Source organism: Sitophilus oryzae, unplaced genomic scaffold, assembly GCF_002938485.1.
Source record: "Sitophilus oryzae breed Bouriz unplaced genomic scaffold, Soryzae_2.0 scaffold_302_pilon_pilon, whole genome shotgun sequence".
Taxonomy (NCBI): Eukaryota; Metazoa; Arthropoda; class Insecta; order Coleoptera; family Curculionidae; genus Sitophilus; species Sitophilus oryzae.
This window is the reverse complement of record NW_022146866.1, coordinates 1,108,679-1,131,342: the sequence shown is the minus strand read 5'-3', so window position 1 is coordinate 1,131,342 and position 22,664 is coordinate 1,108,679. Positions and strand designations below refer to the sequence as shown.

The following is a 22,664-nucleotide window of genomic DNA, read 5'->3' as shown; positions in this document are numbered from 1 at the left end:
TTTAAACAGACGTTGTATACAGGGTGTCCCAATATTCCGTGGACATAGAATTACCATGTATTTTTGGAATCAAAATTAGTTCATTGGACACAGTTTACCTCTATACAAAAATGCTTCTTTGTCCGTTAGAGGGCACCAAACTTTAAAAAAATATGCACAATTTTTCAGATATTTTAAGAAGCGTTATTCTGATTTGAATGGGATTTTGGGTGTCTAGGTTTTGCTAAGAGCTTTAACATTTGGCTTTCACAAAAATTGAGAAAAAGTACGGGAAGGGTGAAAACTACCCCCACCCCTACTTGAGTTTTAGTATAAAGTATAAATATTCCAATTTCCAACTCGACCGACGCGACGACCGATTTTTTTTTTCGTAAAATGGTCCTAGTATTTACTGCATTTTTTGAATCTTGTAAAAAACGCTACCGCGCATACTTTTTGGGGAAAACATTATTTTTCCTGAACTTCTAAAAAATGTTTTTTTAACGTTAAGTTATGGAGGCGCACAAAATCTATTATGCTCTTAATAATCTAGTTGGCAAAAACATGGAATTTTATGTTAGTATCGCAAATTTTATTTGACAATAATAAGCTTCAGCGAAACGCGCGTCCAGTGTGAAAGTAAAAGTGTTTCGGTGTATTGTGGTGATTTAGTGTTTTTATTTTGCTGTATAACATCAAAGGTTCCAACCCTCAACTGTAAGCTTTATATAAAGCTTAAAAAAATTGATAAATTTTCAATTAATTAACATTTTCGAGTCCAATTGCACATTTTTTTATTATTTATTTATTATATAACACGGTTTTTATTAAACTACACATTCCTCTTATTTAAAGCTTTTTTATGAATTTGAGTAAAATATTAATAAAATATACAGGGTGTCCCACTTAAGATGGATACAAGCTAATATCTTGATTGTTTGTTGAGCGATCTTTTTCATTTTTGGCAGGAGGCTGTATGGCTATAAGACCTACATTTTGCCCAGGTCAAACCCAGGGCAAGAAATGCGATACCTCATAGACGTACGTTTTAATGGGGTTTGATATTTTTCGAGTCAAGAGTAAACTACCCTTAGGACAGTATTTATTTCAAATCTGATAAATTATATTGAATCTTCCTTACCCAAGATACTTAAGTTCTAATTGTGATAAATATTGATACAGGGTGTGTTATTAAAATAAGACATTTTTATTTTTATTATTATTTTTTTAAGTACTTACGACGCCGACGCTACTGGATAAACAACTGGTTTATTACACTACTCAACACTAAAAAATTATCTGAATCGGCTTATATTGTTTCATAATCAGGTCGGTTAATAAAAATATTTGTAAGCAATTTTAATTTCATATCACATCTAGTTTTGCCAAAACTACCTATCAAATTGGGTCTCATAAAACATTTTGTAAAACGCTTAAAGAAAGCTGCTTTACAATTTCGCAAGCAAAAGTTTTCGAAGCTTAGCGAAGCAAAAATCAAAAAAGGCGTATTTGTTGGTCCGGACATTAAAAAGCTAATTAAAGATTCATCTTTCATATCTACTCTTAACCCAACTGAAAAAGAAGCATGGAACGCTTTTATAGATGTGGTAAAAAACTTTCTTGGTAACAACAAATCCGCCGACTTTCTGTGACAAAATAAACATGATGCTAGACTGCTATTATAAAATGGGATGCAATATGTCTTTAAAACTGCATTTCCTTCATTCCCATTTGAGTTTTTCCCCGAAAATATGGGCTCAGTTAGCAATGAACAAGGAGAACGTTTTCATCAAGATATTGCTACAATTGAGAGGCGTTACCAGGGAAGATGGGAACCTACTATGCTAGCCTATTACTGTTGGAGATTCATAAGAGATACCTCTCCATCTCAGTATAAGAGAAAAGCCAGTCAGACTAAAAAAACCTTGCCTTTCCAGTCAAAACACTAGTGAGTGAAGATAAGAACTAGGTACTTTAGTTTCCAGAAAAATTGTGATTTTTGACCTGCCATATTATCTAGAAACTGTGATGTGATGGAAAACTTTTATTTATATATTTTTATTAAGTTAATAGTAAGAAATAATAATTACATAGTAAGACCCTAGATAATTTAAAAATGTTGAAATTTGTTAAGTAGTGTTATCAATAACCAATTATCAATTAATAATCGATTTAAGTTTTCAGATAGCTTCCGTAATAATTAAGGTACAATACAAAAAAAACTAAATATTTTCAATTTATTTTGTTTACTTAATTAAAAATTGTTTTTTAAGTTTGCTAATATAAATGAATAAAATGAGTTACAAAATAATTTAAAAATCCAGTTTTCAATGGAATCTGAAATATGATTTTTATTCGTTTTATTGAGGAATATTTAAAAAAATCCAAATAGTTATTTAAAACAATCACTATTAACTTTGAAAAATATGCTCTAAACAAAGATTTATAAAACTATAACGAACTAAAAGTCAATATCTTCGACCAAACTTAAATCGATTATTAATTGATAATTAGATATAATTATAATATAGTTTATCCAGTGGCGTTGTAAGTACTTAAAAACATAATAATAAAAATAAAAATGTCTTATTTTAATGACAACCCCTGTATCAATATTTATAAAAATTAGAACTTAACTATCTTAGGTAAGGAGGATTCAATATAATTTATCAGATTTGAAATAAATACTGTCCTAAGGGTAGTTTACTCTTGCCTCGAAAAATATCCAACCCCATTAAAACGTACGTCTATGAGGTATCGTATTTCTTATCCTGGGCAAAATGTACGTCTTATAGCCATACAGCCTCCAGCCAAAAATGAAAAATATCGCTCAACACACAATCAAGATATTGGCTTGTATCGATCTTAATTGGGACACCCTGTATATGATTAGGTTTAATAAATAAAAATACGAATTTCGATAGAGTGTTTTATTAGAAATTTGTTTTCTATTACAAAAAATATATTTTATGTTAAGCTTATGTAATAAATCTAATGAAATATGTTATATATACATTCTTAAGAATTATGACCTAGTGCATTTAATATAGTGAGTCGATATAAATAAATAATTTAAATAACTTAAAAATGAAAATTTTATAGCGGATGACATACATATAAGCAAAGCCTCGAATATCTTACCGTTACAAATTTTTATTGACCTGAAATCAATAGGATTTAACATTTTAAGATAGAACACAAAAGTGTAGGTACTCTTTTGTCTACTATCTTAAGAAAAAGAAAAAAAAATCTTTCTGTAACGGTAAAATTTTTAAATAATATTTTTTGCGAGAGCAGTTTCAAAATCCCATCACCATATCAAGAAACCCATCACCTGTGCCCGAAGAATTGTCTTTAAAATTGTTGCTAGTCTTGTTTTAATGGGGCTCTTGTGACCCCATATTTTCTGATTTTTACACAACAATCTTCGTTTTTTTTTATCCAATACGAAGCTGTTGTGTGAAATATCACAAAAAAATATAGTTATATACCAAGTAGCATTTAATTTTTTTTATTTATATACAACGGAAGAAAATGCTACTCAGAACTAAAATGTGTTAAATATATTGGTTTTATTACTAAAATATCCTTAAAAATGAATACGTTGCTTTATAGTACTTATTGCCACATGATTACCTTTTCTTATTTTTCTAAAAAGGTACTAAAAACTGGGAAAATACCCGGGTTGATCGGTAAGTACTTTAATCCAATACGTACGGGGGTATTTCGTATAGTAATAAGCCTTAATTAGGACGGCAAATGCTAGTTCGAATTCAAGCGAATCTTTTCGATGGGTTTAGCCATTTCTTCATATAGTAACAGAATAAGGTCGTGATATAGAGCAGTACTAATAGAGCGCATGTCACTCCTAACGCTAAAACTGACGTTTTAGTCGGGCAAGGTTCGACAATGGTGACGGTTTTGTCTTTTCCAAAATCTGCGCTGTTGGGATCGCTCTTCAAGAAGTCGGATTGTTCGAAATCACCCAAGTCCAAAACTAGGATTTCCTGGCTAAGGGTCATATCTTCTTCTTTCTCCTCTTCGGTTTGATTTTGGACGCTTCTCTTCCTTCTGCCCCAGGATTCTAGAGAGTCTCTGCCCCATTCACAAACAGCCTGAAGAAAAAATATCAAATAAATAAAGTTTTTTATGTCTAAATTTTTTTAATAAAATTGTTTTTCTTTTTATATTAATACAGGGTGTTCCAAAAAACATGTGTCATCTCTTGTGGGGAGATTCCTCACGTAAATTTTTAAGATTTGTTTTTACGTGTTGATTGTCGATTGTCATAAACACTGTTTAAAAAAAGAAATCAAAACACCTAACACAGTTTTGAAGAGTCAAAAAGTAACTTTTGTTTTTACTTGTATAATGATCAGCCAAAAACAACTCAGGATGCTAACATTCTACACAGTTTTACATACTGAATTCTGAAAATGCACAAATTCTGAAAATAATTTAAAAAGTTATAGGACTTTCAAGGGGATGTGGTGTAGAGTATTTGAAAAAATGTTAAATTAAACATTGGCACCACTCTCTCAATGGATATACACGGTGGGCCACTGAAAATTTACAATGGCTATAATTCTTAAACCAAAAAAGATATCAAAAAAACAAAAAATACCGTTTCTATAATATCGAGGGGGAATACATATGACGTATTTTTTAACCACCCTGACCTACCCCTTAGGCGGCACCCCTACTCACTTGAAAATCTTAAATGGCAACACCCCACTTGTGGCGCCTTTTTGGAAAGCCCATGAAAAATGCTAAACGATGATCATAAAGTTTTTAGGGTGAAATTTAAAAACTACCCCTTACACGAAAAGTTAGGTGGACATTAATGAAAAAAGTGATTTTTTCAGCATAAGTTACAAATTGGGACCCAGCTTAATGAGGCAAATGAGGTATTTTTCAAACCACCCCGACCCACCCCTAGGTGCCACCTACTCACTTCTAATCTCAAGATAGCGATACCCCACTTGTGACACTTCTTTGGAAAGCTAATTGAAATTGCTAAACGATGGTCATACAGATTTCAACTTCTGTCTTCTCAACAATTGCTCAAAATGACAGCCGTTTTGTTCCATACAAAAATACAAACGATTTTCAAATTCTCTCACTTTTTGGAAAGTCTCTCTCGGAATATTTCGACATGCTTCAGTTATCCTCTGCCGCAATTCTTGCAACGAACCTGGTTTTTTTTTGTAGACTATGGATTTAGTGTAACCCCACAAGAAAAAGTCTAAAGGAATGAGATCAGGTGACCTTGGCGGCCACTCGATTGGACCCCTTCTGCCAATCCATTGCTTTGGATAATATCTATCCAACCACCGCCTTGTGACAATAGAATAATGCGGAGGGGCTCCATCTTGATGAAAGTGTATGAGGTCTTCATTAAGAGTTAAATTTCCTTCCAAATCTCTTTGATTTTCAACCTCATTTACAATGGCTGGCTCTATCAAATTGTTCAGCATTTCCACATAAGCATCACCAGTCAAATTTCCAGTCGATGAAAAATGGACCTATAATTTTATCGCCTAGTATTCCGCACCAAACATTGAGCTTTTAGGGATGTTGGGTGTGTCCTTCAATAACAATATGTGGATTCTCATCGCTCCAGTATCTGCAGTTCTGCTTATTCACAATTCCGTTTAAAAAAGAGCACTCATCACTAAAACAAATATTTTTAATAAGTGAAGGTTCCCTTCGAATTTCCTCCGTCATTAGTTCACAGAACTGAATTCTTCTATCTGGATCGTCGTCGCCAAGTTCCTGCAGAATCTTCATTTTGTAGGGATGGAATTTGTGCATTTTCAATACTCTCCTGACAGATGTTCGAGGTATACCTGTGATTGATGCCAACTGGCGTGTTGATGCTTCTGGATTGACCGATACCTGACCAATAACTTCCATCTGCATTTCTTCATTCAGTACCCTGGGCCCTGTCCTTGTTTTATTTTTGACCGACCCAGTTTCTTGAAACTTTAAAATCAAATCTCTAACATAAACGTGACTTACGTTTTTGTCCGGATTTCTCTCATTGAAAGCACGTGCCGTTCTCAAATAACACATACCTTCAGCACCATAAAGAAAAACTATTTGAATTCTTTCTTCCACAGTATAAACCATTTTTCTTTCAAAAAAGCGAATCAAATAAACGTTTAAAATACCACCAAATTTGCAAACGATCGAAAATCGATAGAAGACAGTGCAAAATCGCAAAGATATGCCGGTTTAAGATTCCTGTTTGTTGAAAGTAAAAAAATAGATGATAAGGAAGAATTTGCGTTATCGCAAAATTAGGCTGTAAAAACATCTTTGTGTTGCCTTTTTTATTATCTACATTTAAAAATGGCATTGATGAGATTAGAAGTGAGGGGATGGCACCTAGGGGTGGGTCGGGGTGGTTTAAAAAATGCCTCGTTTGCCTCATTTAGCTGGGTCCCAAATTATAACATATGCTGAAAAAATTACTTTTTTCATTAATGTCCACCTAATTTTTCGTGTAAGGGGTAGTTTTTCAATTTCACCCTAAAAACGTTATGATCGTCGTTTAGCATTTTTCATGGGCTTTCCAAAAAGGCGCCACAAGTCGGGTATTGCCATTTAAGATTTTCAAGTGAGTAGGGGTGCCGCCTAAGGGGTAGGTCGGGGTGGTTCAAAAAATACGTCATATGTATTCCCCTTTGATATCATAGAAACGGTATTTTTTATTTTTTTGATATCTTTTTTGGTTTAAAAATTATAGCCATTGTAAGTTTTCAGTGGCCCACCCTGTATTTTTAATGGATGTTTGTATAAGCGAGTACTTACAGGTTCACAAGGTCCTAGGCAATATTTGACGTTGCACTGGAAGATCACACCGTAAGATTCGGTGAATCTGAAGGCTTCGTAGATGGATTGGAGAGCATTGCCGTCCAGGTTGAAAGCGGGGAAGATGCTGGGATCTACGGGACATCCCTCGTCGTCGATTATCTGGAAGATGCTCTTGGAGTCTTTGGCCATAGCCACGCAGCTTCTGGCAAAAATACCGTAAGGTGCTAGAAAGAAAAAAAAATAAATTTAAGATAAGAAACCAAACCAAACCAAATCAGTTTTATTATCGGATTCATATTCAGGTAGTTCGGATTTATATTCAGGTAGTCAGTCATGAATAGTTTCAGAATAGTGGAAGGAACTGGTATTAACTAGGAGACATTAACTTAAAATCCTTTACTTTAATCCTTAAAATATACTTACTTAATCCTTAAAATTTCATATTTTGAGAGAATTTTGTTTTTTTTTTCACTTTGATTTTTCATTTTTCTAAATAGGTAGGAAATTCTGGTAAACCGAGTTTTATGTTAGTTTTAAAAACCTCAACTTCGAACTAAAACTCGCAATTTTCCTTTCAAACAAACTTTTACTGGGAAAACTTTGTGGAAAACTTGCAACCGAAAGGTATTTCTAGAAGGAAAACTTTAGCGGTCTGGCACTTAGTTTTTTGTTCGTTTTTGGTTGTTAGGAAAAATGAAAAATACAATAGGCTATGTAAAAACATCTTAAAGTTGACCATTTTTCTTTTAAAAACGAATATACAATACGATCGAAAAAAACGACATCACACTTGGCTTGAAAATGAAGATCTCTCTCATTTTATATGTGAAGTTATATGGTGAATGTCATTAATCGACATTTCTAAGCCAACTAAGACCATTTTTGGCAAATTTTACGGATTTACTTGTGAGATATTTCCTATCATTTCAATTTTGACCACTAACTACCAAGATTTCAATTGTCGTATTTAGTGGAAAAAAGTTCTGAGGGAATTTTTATCAAAGCCACCTAATGTTCTTTGTCTGGCATGTTACCGTTGGAAATCCTATACATACAGTTCATACCAAATAAACTTTTAGTCACATGATTAAGCTTGACCGGTACAGCGTTGCCCACTTTTACATATTTTCTTTTAATCAAAATATTTTAGGAAACAAAAATAAATTAATTATAAATATATAAACAGTTATTATTTACATCAACCAAACTCACCTCCTTAACAGCATTTATGGGACATAAAGGGCTATTACTATCGCTTTCCCGTTCAAAATATTCTAATAAGATTGCGATAAGATTTTTGCAACGACTAGATATTAAGCTATTTTGTACCACTTCGCACTAAAAGATGTTCTAAAAAGAACAACGTTTGAAAACTCGTCATACAAAATTAAAGTGTTAAAACGAATGACAATGTCAGTAAATAAAAATAAATAAATGTGGCAACTTGACATATTTTACAGCAGAGCTACCATCTGAATCCCCAGCGGGAAATCTAAATTCCCGTTCAGTTAAATTATCAGCCCGACCCTGAATACGTCCATGGTTGGTAACAATGAATTTAAAAATCGCGCCCTCATTACGTAAGTAAAAGTTTAATTGGTATCGCCTATATTTCAAAAGTTTCTTTAAAAATGTTAAATAGGTACTTACTATCTTCTGGAATTTCGATTCTGAAAGTGAGCTTGTCCCCAATTCTCACCGTTTCCACTTCTCTGTTCAGGCTGTCCAGGATGCGGATCTTTGGTGGTGGTGCTTCAGGAGCAGAAGTGATGCTGATCATTTCTGGATCTCTGTTATCATGAAAATAACGATGGAGAAATTAGTTAAATATCGTTTATTTGGAAAAAAAAATCAAGTTATACCTGATAGGCATCATTCCGAAAGTGATGTTCTTCGAAGACATGTCGTATGTGCATTTTACTTTGTAGATTTTGTCAGCTTTGGTCATGACAACGCTGTGGTGCTGGAGTACTACTGTATTACTGTATACTCCCGTCTGAAACAAGTAATTCGAATTCACTATTTTGTTCTGATAAGCTATAATGCTATCTTTACTGAGTTCGAGTAAAATCACTTTAAACTGTGACAGTGAATACAGACACACGCCAATTATAAAAACGCGCGAAATTGTCCGAATTTGTAATCTTACGTGCTAGATCGCACAGTGACTGTGATACAAAGTTGCGAGCAGCAGTTCTTTAATATAGAATAGTTATAATGTCGGTTCGGCATTTATATTCTCTATAACTTCTTGACGGTGAATCATTTCACCACCTCGCAAACATGATACTTTGCATTGCTTTCAGCAGTACCGAAAGTACCGACGAAACCGGAAAATCCCGTTTCCTTAGAGACATGGTACCGAAATTCCAGGTTCCGAAAAACAGCTCCGATTTCAAAAACCCTAATTAATACTCCAAATTAGAGTTCAGAACCGGTTTTGAAAGTACCGGGAATTACCGGATCTTTTTACTAACTTTAGTTGTATTTTTTGTAACTTGAATTTTTTCCATGTGACGGACGATTGAATGTTACTCTAATGCATTTTCTGCAAAGTGGCTAAATATCAGCATTCTTCAACTTTCGATTTTAGCCATACTACTGAACCGAATTGAATGAATTTGTACTCATTTGTAGGTACTCATTCACGCAGAATTTAATTCTCTTTAAATTGCCTAGTAGTGGAATGTGCGCTAAAACGCAACGTTTAGGAGCTATAGGCGAAAATATTAAAAGAGTCGAAGAATCTTGTGGGCCTCTTGGCTCCGTGCAAACCTAGGAAACTTCTATTTGACATCAAATGGACCAATTAAAACAATAATTAGCTTTCTAACACTTTTTGCCATGTGACCCCTCTAATTTGATTGGCCTGCTATGATTTTGAGTCTACAAAAACTTTTTTCTCAAATAGAGGCATTAAATTTTAGTTAATTTTAGAGCTCACGTGGGTACGGGCACTTATTGAGGAATATACCAATATCATATATCGAGCGGAATTACTGACATATCCAAAAAGTCAGCAGAAAATTTAAGAGAAGACCAGAGACCATGCTTGTAAAAAAATCACCATCACCAATAATCAAAAAGGCAAAATACCCAATAATACCATCAGAAGAACTAAGTTAAAGACCTAATTGAACACTAGAACATATCCAGAATGAAATAGAGATGGGCAGGCCATATGGCGAGAACATCAAACGACAGGTGGACTAAAATAGTAGTGGAATGGCGGCCACGGGAAAAACAGACGAAATAGAAGTAGGCCACAAACGATATAAAAAGAATTGCTAGGAATTGGATAATGACACTAAAAATAATGTATTTCGTAATATATACTGGAACCATAAGGGATGCGTCCGAACATCAACTGGAAACACTTACGTAGATATCCAAAGAGGGGTACGTCAGCCTGCCTCCTCTCCCCATTGTTATTTAATGTGTACTCGGAGTACATAATCAAACAATCGTTGGAAGATCGAGCTGAAGGAGCTAAACTAAATGGAATAGTGATTAACAACCTCCGTTACGCAGATGACACCGTAGTGATCGGACAGTCTAAAGAACAGCTACAGATTCTGATGAACATCCTAACAGAGCACAGTACCAGAATGGGTTTGGAGGTAAACGCATCTAAGACCAAAACTATGGTGTTTTCTCGGACCTCTCAAGATCACCCTCAATTGGACATTGTTGTTAATAACACCACTTAACATAATGTACAAAAGTACTGTTACCTGGACAGGGAAATAAACAGTCAGCTCGACCACTCTATAGAGATTAAAAGGAGAATAGACATCGCTCGTGCAGGATTCGTTAAGATGCGAAGCGTACTCTGCAACCCGCGTTGAGAACACTCAAGTGCTACGTTTGGCCTTTGTTGCTATACGGGTGCGAAACTTGGACCCTAAAACAGGAGGACCTCAGGATGGTGGAGGCATTCGAAATGTGGCTTTATAGGCGAGTGCTACGTATAAGCTGGACCACTAGAACAACAAATTTGGAAGTACTGACCAGAATGAACACCCGTACCCACTTAGTCAACACAACAAAAATAAGGAAAACCGCTTACCTCGGGCATATAATGAGACACGAAGAATACAAACAGCTTCAGCTAATACTTCAAGGTAAAATCGACGGAAAGCGCGGCTTAGGAAGGAAGAAGAAATCGTGGCTTCGAAATATACGAGATTGGACAAATATTTCAAACGGGAATACTTTAATACATCGAGCCCAACATAGGGAAGATTTTACCATAGTGGTCGCCAACCTCAACTTGATCCAGAACCGTAAGACATGGAGGATCTTAGGGGACGCTTATGCAGGGTTGCCAACAGTTCTCCATTCCAGAGGACAGTCCTCTTTTTTATCTCACTGTCCTCTTTTCTCTCGCGTATTGAAAAAGTCCTCTTTTTTACATACCAAACTCAAAATCTAAAAAAATGTTCGTCTATCGCCACAATGCTTTACAAAATTGTTAATTTATGTCTTTCGCTACTCCCACTCGTTTGTACAGAAAGGAAATCGAAGAAATATTTATGTAAAAGAAGTATTGTGGAAGCTTTAAACATGTTTAACTATTTTATGTTTACTTATTGTTGGCTCATGTTATGAAAAAGAGTATAAATATTGTTAAGAAAGTAAGAAAGACCATCAACAGTTTAATATTATACCTAAGTCTTTTATCTATGATCAACAGCATACTAATGACATAACTTTTTGGGAAATTCTAGACATTTGGGCAAGGTTTCAAAAAATGTTTCACCTGTGCCTCTTTTTTACCCTCTCGTCCTCTAATTTTTATTTTGAAAGTTGGTAACCAACTTGTTGGCTTATGTCAAGCAGTGGACAGTGACGGCTATGTGATACTGATGATGGTGGTATTGATACCACGTTATGTGAGAATAACTATACCTGGATGAAATCAATTATTATTGTGGTAAATGCGTAAAAAATTGATATTTCCAATTTTCGCAATAATACAAACATATCTTTAGTTGGATTCTTACCACTGATTGGGTGTTGCAATCCTGGCCAGTCATAGTCAAATCCAGCCTAAAAAGGTCGCTGTTGATGACGTCAACGTTACAAGTTTCCGATCTACCTAAAGCATAAATCCTTCCGTTGAATGGTTTGTTTGTCCTTACAGAAACGGCGATTTTGGTGTCTTTACAATTTACCGCCACTAAAAAAGAATAATAAAAATAAAAATGTTCTTAAAGTATTAAAAAATAATTTACCATCATAACAGGTTCCTGTTTTATCACAGTTTACGTCAGCAGTCTTGGTCAGATTATTGAGATTGGGATCTTGGGACGTCTCAAATTCCACTGGGAGTGTGTTTTCTCCTGATCCTGCACCGGCTGATGGTTCTGAAATACATTAAATCTATTAGTAAACTTAAAATCCTTTAATTTAACTTAGTAGTATTAGATTATTATACCTAGATTTAGCAGATAAAAAAAACTTTTTCTACGATCGTGCAAAAAGTAGTTCTATTTTTTACACTACCTACTGTATTAAAAGTCAAATTTTTTATACCAGTGCAAAAAATAACTTATTTTTTGCATTAGTGCGAAAAAAACTTTGGCATTATTAACGACAGTTTAACTAAAGAAAAAAAAATTGTAATTTTTTGTAAAAATTTGTCAAGAGTTTTAAGTGAAGAAAAAGAACCCGAAACCCCTCTACGAGTAGAAATGAGAATAAAATTCAAAAGACTACTGGAAATGAAGTTTGTCGATCAATTACCTTAGTGAATTATTTAAACTGCGACATTAAAATTAAAATCAACTCAAACAGAAGGTATTAAAAAAAATTGGCGCCGGGAGGCACGTATAGCCGCCCATACTAAAATATGTTAATAAAAAGTTGGTAGGCTGTTCTTTTAGTTTCAATTATCTCAAAAACTGCGACTTTAACTGATTTTGATGTTATTAAAAATTTTGTTGCAAATATTATTCCTAATCTTAAATTAACCGTTAGTAAACCGCGTTTCGCTAGCTACTGTAATTTAGGAGTTACCATTTTTTAAAATTTTTAACCCCCTCTCATACCCTCTTACCAACCCCCACCCCCACCAAAAACTAATGGCTTAAAGATTTTCGAGTGCCACCTTTGAATAAGAAGACTAAGGAAGGAGCATATCAAAAATCTTAGGTACACCGCGATGGGCCTCAAATATGGCCGACTTAAATTCCGGTTTATCAGTGCCGTTCTAATTTTATTTAAAAAATGTAAAACTATGATGTAGGGTAGACGTGGGGTAGACTCAATAATTTGTTATTTTATTTTACGTTGTGAATAAATGTTGGTAGTTATTAAAATTGTTATAAAAATATATAATTCTAATAAAAATAGATAAGTTATAATAAGTATTTATTAACATAAACATCCGATACGCTACTGACGTAAGTAAGTCAAATTAACGTATCAAAATTCTTTGACATCTGATCTTTGACAAGTAGTAAATAAAAGCTAAAATGCAAGAAAAATATATAATTTAGTTAATTTAAGTGAATTTCATAAATGATCGGTTTACTACACGTATGTATATTATATAGTCACTTACTAGCGAAAAGTTGTTCCATTATTTCACTCAATTTTTGCCGAGATCTACCGCACGCTACACAACCAACTATTTTAGAGTCTTTTTCGATAAATCGCGATAGTGTCACTGTTAATTTAAGTTCTGCCACAATTTCCATCTAGATTTACTACCTTTATACAACTATCAGTAGTAGAATAAATAATAAATAACATAAAATAAGCTCCGTAAAGACTGACAAATCCACAAAATTTCAAATCAAATTCAAATGTGTCAAATGAATCGTCAAACAGAACTGTCAAGTATCCCCACCCTAGAGTGCTTTTTTCGCCCACCATGCATGAATACATGGATAGCATTATGCTCCTTTCTTAGTCTTCTTATTCAAAGAGTGCCACAGTATTTTTGTGCAAAATTTGGTTAAAATCAGACGGACGGACAAACGGACAATTGGTGACAGACATACGGACAGACACCCTGAAAATACTTTGTACTTAGGTCATTTATGACTCAAATTACTCATTTTGAGTGAAATTAAAAAAATTTTTTTTTACCGATCTTAATAGCCTACCATACCTGTTGGTAGTCGTCTAATAAAAATATTTGTTTATAGTGTCATCGTTAGTGGTAATATTATTCTGTGAATTACTGTAAAAACTTTTTAATGTTTAAATAGGAATTTCAATTCGATAGTAGAAAAAATGTTGTGTGCAACATGTGCAAAAAGGATATTTGTTGCACTCAGCATGATTGCAGCTCTAAAACGCATGCGTCGTGCAATAAATATGTCCTTTTTGCACTAGTCACACAAATAACTATTATTTTCTTGAATATATTAGAGCAGAATCCTTAACTACAAACCATTTTAAGATATATTAAGAGACCATAATGTAAAAATGTATTTTAAAAAATACATATTTTTAAATATACAGTGTGATTAAATCTCTTAGCGTTTTATTACAAAAGATTTTATGAACTTTTTGATATTAAATTAAATTATTTTGAAATTATTTTTTTTTTTAAATTTTTTAGTTTGTTCGACATTTTTAGAGGTACCAACAATCAACATATTTGAGGAATATCAGGTTTATAAATAAAGATGGACATAGACGGTTGAATTTGGCTGAACCAAATTTAGTGGTGTTTTTTTGCAATTCAATAAAATTGTTCAACAAAAAACAACCTAAATGAAGGAAGTTGTATCGGATCGGTATATAAAGAAGAACTATCTCTAGTATATTTTAGTTTGATTAGATTAGAAGAAGACACATTAGGCAGTATTGCCATTTTACAATTTTCAGAGAGTTTTAAATTTGTAAATATTATGCAGACTTTTTAGATTTAGTCTAAAAATGGTCATATGTCAAAAATCTTTTGGTATAGATTCTGATAAAAAGGTATTTTTTGAATAGTAATTTACCTTAAGTTTAATAAGAAAAAAACAAAATAGTCAGCATTATCAGTCCATTTAAAAACTCCAACTTTAATATAAAACTAAGTTTTAACCAGTGGCGGACTAAGCCTGTCGGGGGCCCGGGACGGCAAAGCTAAATGTGGCCCCCGGTCTGCACATTTTGTAAAGATTGAATGACGTATGAATAATGGTTGACAATTTTCAAGTATTTATATACTGTACTAATTGTAATAAAAATCGATATATATATATATATATATATATATATATATATATATATATATATATATATATATATATATATATATATATATATATATATATATATATATATATATATATATATATATATATATATATACAGGGTGTGTTACAAAAATAAGTGCAAGTATTTTAAGGGGTGGTAGATAAAAGAACCATATTTTTTCCTTATCGTTTTTCAAATAAATCCAAAATAACGGAGTTATGTTACTTTGAAAATATACAAATACAAAAATTTTGTCATATTAACAAGAAATTATGTTTTTTAACTAAAAACTAAAAAAATTCCCGAAGTTTTCAATTGTTTTTTCGCCATAAAATTACCATAAAATACTTGTACTTATTTCTGGGACACCCTGTATATTACAGTCAGTATGTCCCCGGATTGTCTTTACAAGAGGAAATTTTTTTTGAAACTTTTCTTTTTGAAAAAAATGCGTTTATAATTTTCTAAATATCCATACCGTTTTAGAAAAAATAAAAAAAAATAGAAAAATGTAGTTTTTTAATGTAATTTTTCCCCAAAAAAAATCCTAAAAAAACTGAAAGTCCTAAAAATTAAAACGCTATGGTAATATAATTTCGATTTCATTTTTTGATAGATCGTTATAATTTATTTTGATTAGCGTCATAATTTTTGATGTTAAAGTATCACATTTTCCGATAACTATTATCACCCTTTCCGTAGCATTGAACTAAATAAATTTTGTGCTTTTTTAACATTTTAAAACAGCAAAAAATATAACTTTAATTAAAATTCTGTCAATAATAATCTATCAATTAATTATCACGAAGTTATATTACCATAGAAAGGCATTTTATTTTTACTAGTTCAAAAATTCAACTACATTTTCATGTTTTTCTTATTTTTCTCTAAAACGGTATGGAAATTTGGAAAAGTATAAACAGGAATTACCATTTTAGAATAAGCAAAAATTTTTATGAAGACAATCCGCGGACATACTGTAGATATAAATATGTTATTCATCGGCAGTGCCGTTTTTACGTAGGGACCCGACGCGCGACGGGCCCCGACCAAAGAATTAAGGGCCCCTTTGAGGGCCCCAGCTTCAAAAAGGGTTCAAAAACGATAACATCATTTTTTTAAAGCTTATAATAATACATTTAAATTGAAAAACGACTGCAATTTGACGTTATAAAACAAACCCCGAGCGAATGTTTACATATATTTAATGGCAATTTATGATGACAAAGTGATGGGAATACCGGTTCCACATATAAGCCGCGTTACTTTCGCGACCGTTCCAGGTAAATACCCCGATTTTGTAAGGGGTCCCTTACAAAATCGCGGTATACTCCTATATAGGTCCAAGAATAAATAATAATTATTCGAATATAAAAAATAATAATTATTCGATATTCTAAACAAAGAAAATTACCCCTTGATTTAATTTCGTAAATAGAAAATTTCCATTGACAATTACTGGGACTGACAATAATTGATAATTAAGTAAATATCTGCTTCCATTTATACTGTGTTTAGTTTGCGTATACTTATGCTTTGCATACTCTAACTACAAATTGCTTTATAACTACTGAACACATAGTGGCCTGTTTGCCAGTTGAATAAAAAATTACTTATTAAGATTTGGAGGCCCCCTAGAAGAAGGGGCCCGGGGCGGACCGCCCCTTCCGCCCCCCCCCCCTAGTCCGCCACTGGTTTTAACCACTTCACCAAAGAATTTTATTTAATATGCGTTTTCTCTCATTACCCGATTATTTATAAAAAACAGTAATATACAGAGTGAGTGTTAAATAAGTGCAAATATTTCTGGGGTAGTATATTTCGACCGCAGTAACACGTCTATGAGATTTTCCTCGCAAAAATTTTTCTAGAAAAATTTGGAATATTTTTGAAACATTTTTTGGAGTTTTTTTTATAATTTTTACTTAAAAAAACATAAAACCTTGACAATATGGCAGTATTAGCAGAAAAGATTCAGTAGTTCTCAAAATTTAAGTAAAACATATTTTTTTAGAAAAATATGTTCTAACGAGATCTCTACACAGGGCTGGCTGTATGTGACAATATATTTGCACTTATTTAAGACTCTCCCTGTATACTTGTTACCTCTTACTTCCTCAGGGTACTTACTTTCACAACTATTTTCAAAATAGCTTCCTATCCTGTCACCACTGTCAATCAAAGGCCTTTCTGCATTCAAATAAGTACTAGGACCATCCGGCAACGTCTTGTGATCTAAATGGAACAGCTGACAGTTGTATTGCGCACCCTGCAACATACGAGTCTTAGTAAAAGTTTCTGTTTTTTCAGATCATTACTTACCATTGGAGGTCCTTTGAACAAGAATGATCTGCACAGAAATTCGTTTTCGATTTCACAAGCTAATCTGCAGGCTGCTTCTGAGGTTACTTGAAGCTCTTTGTCCGTGTAGTAGTGGAGAGTGGCGTATTGTGAGACTTTGTCTTCTGCTACCCCTATTCTAGGCGTTTGGAAGATTCTGTTACCTGTGCATTTATTGAAAAAGGTAAGGTATAAGTACTTTAAAATTTTAAACATCAGTGTAATATTATATTATTTAAAATCTGTTCAACGAGCGAAAGAAGATTTTGACAGACAACATCCAAAAAAGATGACAGAAAATACATTTTCTTCCATAGCAACTGTTAAAATTGCCTTATATCCTTATATCTATCAAAAATAGTAGATAAAATAGTACTTTAACTGCAAGGGTAGATTAAATGACACTTTAACAGCGAGGATAGGTTAAAAACTTTATTTCCTCTCGCACTAATTGCCTCTATTTTTGAAAATTTTTGTATTCCTTTTTATAAGTAGTTTGGATATATGGCATTTGTCGCCCCAGCTTGAATATCTGTTGGTAATTTACTTATTTCGTTTTGAGTAATTTCTGGCTCCAATTCAATCAGCAATCGACACGAAAGAGAATTAAAAAATATTGACTCAAAACTGACAACTAAAGAGAGCTGTATTTATTTGTCAAATTACATAGAAACCAACGCCAACCCAGCACAATATTTTTTCTACTCGTAATGAATTCCTTGAAATAATAATTTCTGAATATTTTTTAAAACGTAACTCGCTATGCAAAAAAAAAAATAAAATACCATTTTATGTTTAAAATGACATACAACAACTGTCAGTACTAAAGAACCTCTCAGTGAACAGGCTTTACATAGTTAAGGATAAATTAGGTGTTTCATTTGAGGGAATACTGACCTTTACAAGCTTGGTTTCCTTTTAGACATAAGTTTTCGAAGTAGTCTACTCCTTGGGCGTCTACAAACTGCACGAACTGTCCTGCAGACCGTCTGTCAGTATCACTGAGTTGACATTGTAGCGTGATATAGTTGTACTCGCACGATCTGCATGTGAAGCGATGCTAGGAAAAGATAATTTTAAATATTAATTAAACAAAGTAAATAATGAGTTGGACAATGAGTTTTATTTTAAATGTTAGATGTACAGGGTGTCCCATTTTCGTGTTTTCAGGGGTTTCTCGTTTATCAGTAGAGACAAAAAGATGCGGTTTTCACATGACTGTATTTTTTATGAAACTAAACTAGTTGGTTTTTGAAATGCAGGGCGAATTTGAAAGCATTGCATTTTTCGACATTCTTTGTATCTCGGAAACTAAATTATCTAAAATGTAAAAACTGCGCCCCATAGAGTATTTTAAATTTATTTCTGTAATCTGTACATTTTCTGTTTCCTCAATAGCCTGTAAATTTTTTGGAATGCCACCCAAAATACACACTTTTATGCAAATGCCTAATAATGTTAACGCTTAAATTTGTATAAGAAGAGAAATTTTTTTGAACCTAACCAACAATTCGTATTTATAGTGGTTTACAGTAATTTTGTTAAATTATACGAATATTCTCGTTGATTATTGGTTTGAAATAAATATGACAGTGTCCTCCAATGAAAATGCGAGTTACTAACTCTAATAATTCTAATTCTAAGCTAGCAACTTAGCTAGATGCTTTACCTAGACCGGTATTCAGAAGCTATAAACCCATCGATGAAAATATGCATGAAAATTTAGGATATTGGTACAGAGGTACAGTATCAAGTTTATTATAGGGTTTTTTTTAGTCGCGTATGGCACAGATCGTTACCCAGAGCAAGTTAAATTGTTTTTTTTTAAATTGTAGATCTACCCCGACTGGGGTAGCTATGGTAACGCTGCCGTTACCACCTTAACTTTTCCTGACGTTAGCTCGTGTATCATGCTCTTGAATTTTTAGTCTTTCAACGCGCGTAAAAAAGTTTCACCTCAATATACAGGGTGTCACATTAAAAAAAAAATAGTTATATTTCGAAAATAACAGCTCTCAGCGAGAAACTAGTTACACCGTTACACCACTGGGCTAGGGCAAATCTGTGTGTAGCATCTTTAGTTTCGTAAAAAAGTTGCAGAGTGACGTGAAAACCGCATCTTGTACCTCTACTCATAAACGAGGAACCAATTAAAACACACAAAAATGGGACACACTGTACATTATACCATTCTCTTGAGTCTCGGATTTAGAAAGCTTTTTAAAAAACCTTATTCGCCTTTCTTTTATATCACACTTTTTAATTTTAATGATATCTGACAAAAGCTAAATGAAACTGTCTTTCCAAAGAGAAGGAAATAAATTATTTAGCGCCATTTTTTCGTTTCCAAGCATAACGAGTGCTGAGGATCCCCTGACTGAATTAATTCCCGAGATCATGCGGTTGAATATTTAATATTGCCTTTTTATGGCGGGAAAACTTTTACAATTTTATCTTAAATAATATGCAGAGAAAAAAAAAGAAAGTATTTTATGTTCTGGACGTGTTTTTGGTGTCATATTTTTTAATAATATGAATTAAATTGAAATTCAGATCGAGAGAACCAAGAAACATAGGTATATTTGAATTTCTATAGTATACAGGGTTGTCCAAACTGTATTCCGGAAACTCCGGCAGCATTTTCTCCAGATAAAAATAAGTAAAAAAGTTCGTATAAATGTATGTCCTAAAAGGCTTAGTTTCGGAGATACAGGGTGTAGAAATTTCATTTTTATTTCGATTTTTTTCGAATAATTTCTGAAATAATAGCCCCAATATTCGGATGAAAATTGTTGTCTGGGAGTTTTTTGACATGAGAAATTTGATTTAGATGTCAATATGACTCCTACCACTAGAGGGTACCACGTACATATTTTTAACTGGTTTGAAAAGTAATAACTTTTCGTCCGTACCTGTATGAAACTACTGGGTAAAAAAATACACATTTACGACGTTTTTTACGTAAAAAAGAGCTCTTGGTAAAAATCGCTACGAGTAATGGTTGTCGAGATATTTGGAACCGAAATTATTAATACCTGTCATCATTGACATAAATTAAACATGTTGACTAAATAGTTATTAGACTGAAATCACAAATTTGAAATATTTTTGTGCTAAAAGTTCAACAGTAACTGTTTTATCATCATTTTTTCGAAGAAAAAATTATTGTTAATTTAAAAAAAAATGATATGATAATAATAACTGAAATGATAAATTTGAGAACTTTTACTCAAATTTATCATTTCAGTCAAATAACTATCTACTCAACATGTTTATTTTTAGTCAATAATGACATGTATTGACTATTTCCATTCTAAATATCTTGAGAACGGTTGCTTGTAGCGACTTTTACAAAGAGACAATGTGGACATAGAAAGTCTAAGGTATTTTCGCCAATGGGATAAAATTAATTTAGAACGTCGCCGTCGTTTCTGACATAATATTAGTAAGTCTGCTTCTCAAGTAAAATTACTCTGTTGCCCTCGGGTATCTGTCAAATTTGATATTTAAAGTAATAAAGTGTTTAAAAAAGGAGTTGGCAAATTTTGAAAAACTTTTTTTGAATATTTGATTTTATAGGGGCAGTATAATATCATGAAAACAGAACATCAATGACATTTCCCATATAAATTTACATATAAAATGACAGCGATCTTCATTTCATAGCCATCGCTAACGTCGTTTTTTTCGATCATACGGTAGCAATATCTAACCACACAATTCTATAAATAGGCTACGAAAAATACATTCTGACATATACTAAATGTCAAAATACAAAAAAAAGTTTCCAGCATGTACAAATATGAATTTTATGATTGCTATCTTCATAAATGCGGAAGTTATTCATACTTTGCATTACTTTTTGTCTAATTTTTATAATTAAATTTATTTTTCTTTATAAAGTATTAACATATGCAACAAATTTAACTGAATATATGACCGCTAGGTAAATATTTGACTAACAGACGAACTACCATAAGTACGAACTACCACGAGAATCGGCGGCTATTGGTTGTAGTTGGTTGTAGTACCAAAACAAACAAAATTTAATTTTTCATCTAGATGGCTGAAAATTGCTGCACGTATGTAAAATTAAATAAGAAACAATTTTTTGAAATAAAATTTTTCGCAATTCTACCAACAAACCCATTTTTTAGCCATTTGTTACATTAAATGTCAAATTTAACAGATACGCAGGAACAATAGGCAACACTTTCTTAAGTCATTTTTAATATGAATCAAAACAAAAACTATCGTCGAAGTCAAATTTCACTTAACTCAATAAATAAAAAAAAGTTCCATATACTGCGAACTTTATCTGTGACGCTGTATACATAATTTTGGAGAATCTTAAAATATACTTCGTTCCAATACATGTCCAATATAATTTAATACATTATAGGTACATACTATTAATAACTTCAAAAATGTTGATTGATCTGTAACTGTCTATACTATTATAATATTAATATTACTTAACTCACCTCATTCAGACAAGCCGCCAGGCACGCTTCCTTAGTAGACGTGTAGATTAAGGCATTATCCAAACCCCTGATCATTTTATTGGGCACCCTTTCGAAAGCCCAGGGCCTAAGACAAATATTTTCGCTTCTCAGCTGCAGCTTCGTCATATAATACATGTTGACGCTTCTCTGAGGCGTTGCCGTAGGTATGTTAGCCTGAGTTTCGTTTTGTAGCTGACATTGAGTTTCCTAAAATAATATTTATATTATTAAGTACCAAGAATATTAAATTTAACAGGTGGCCTCATAGCTTCAGACCCATCAGTGATACAGTTGTAACGTTTATATACAATTTTTAACTTAAGGCTTATCTAGGGTTGCCATTTTTTTTGTAAAGTAAAAAAAAAGACATTGGACTATAAAAAAGGACCGGCGAGGGGGGGTACATTTGTGCTTAGGCGTAAAAATGCTTTACTTTTATGCCTAAGCGTTAAAATGACTTTTTTATATTGTAATCACGTCGAAAAAATTAATACTTCGAAAATTAATACGTTTGAAAAAAAAAAACATTATTTATAAGCTTTATAACATGCCTAATTAAATGTTTGGATGAGTTAAAGGTATTGGATGAAAGGAATATTTCTAGTTGCTGTAGATAATTTTCTCAGGGAAAATATGTAAATAAAAAGGACATTTTAGGTAAAAAAAGTCAAAAGGATAATTTGCTCCAAAAAAGGACTGCCCTTTTCAACAAAGGACAGGTGGCAACCCTAGGCTTATCTTTAGCGAAGATATAATGGAATGATTTTTAGAATCGAATACCACGCATTCGAATACTTTTGAGAATCAAATATACAG

The 22,664-nt window shown here is 32.8% G+C and overlaps 1 protein-coding gene across 1 annotated transcript in view; it reads right to left on the bottom strand.

The window, feature by feature from the left end:
* Window positions 1–3,371: 3,371 nt before the first annotated feature.
* LOC115884555 overlaps window positions 3,372–22,664 on the bottom strand; it is a 173,375-nt gene continuing 154,082 nt past the window's right edge. Inside the window, exons 4-13 of the mRNA XM_030903176.1 lie at window positions 21,828–22,055; window positions 18,241–18,403; window positions 17,326–17,507; window positions 17,134–17,272; window positions 12,036–12,167; window positions 11,805–11,980; window positions 8,661–8,794; window positions 8,449–8,588; window positions 6,796–7,022; window positions 3,372–4,094 (exon numbers count right to left, since the gene is read on the bottom strand). Of these exons, the coding sequence (XP_030759036.1) occupies window positions 3,753–4,094; window positions 6,796–7,022; window positions 8,449–8,588; window positions 8,661–8,794; window positions 11,805–11,980; window positions 12,036–12,167; window positions 17,134–17,272; window positions 17,326–17,507; window positions 18,241–18,403; window positions 21,828–22,055 (1,863 nt within the window). The 3' untranslated portion in view covers window positions 3,372–3,752. The remainder of the gene's footprint in view (window positions 4,095–6,795; window positions 7,023–8,448; window positions 8,589–8,660; window positions 8,795–11,804; window positions 11,981–12,035; window positions 12,168–17,133; window positions 17,273–17,325; window positions 17,508–18,240; window positions 18,404–21,827; window positions 22,056–22,664) is intronic.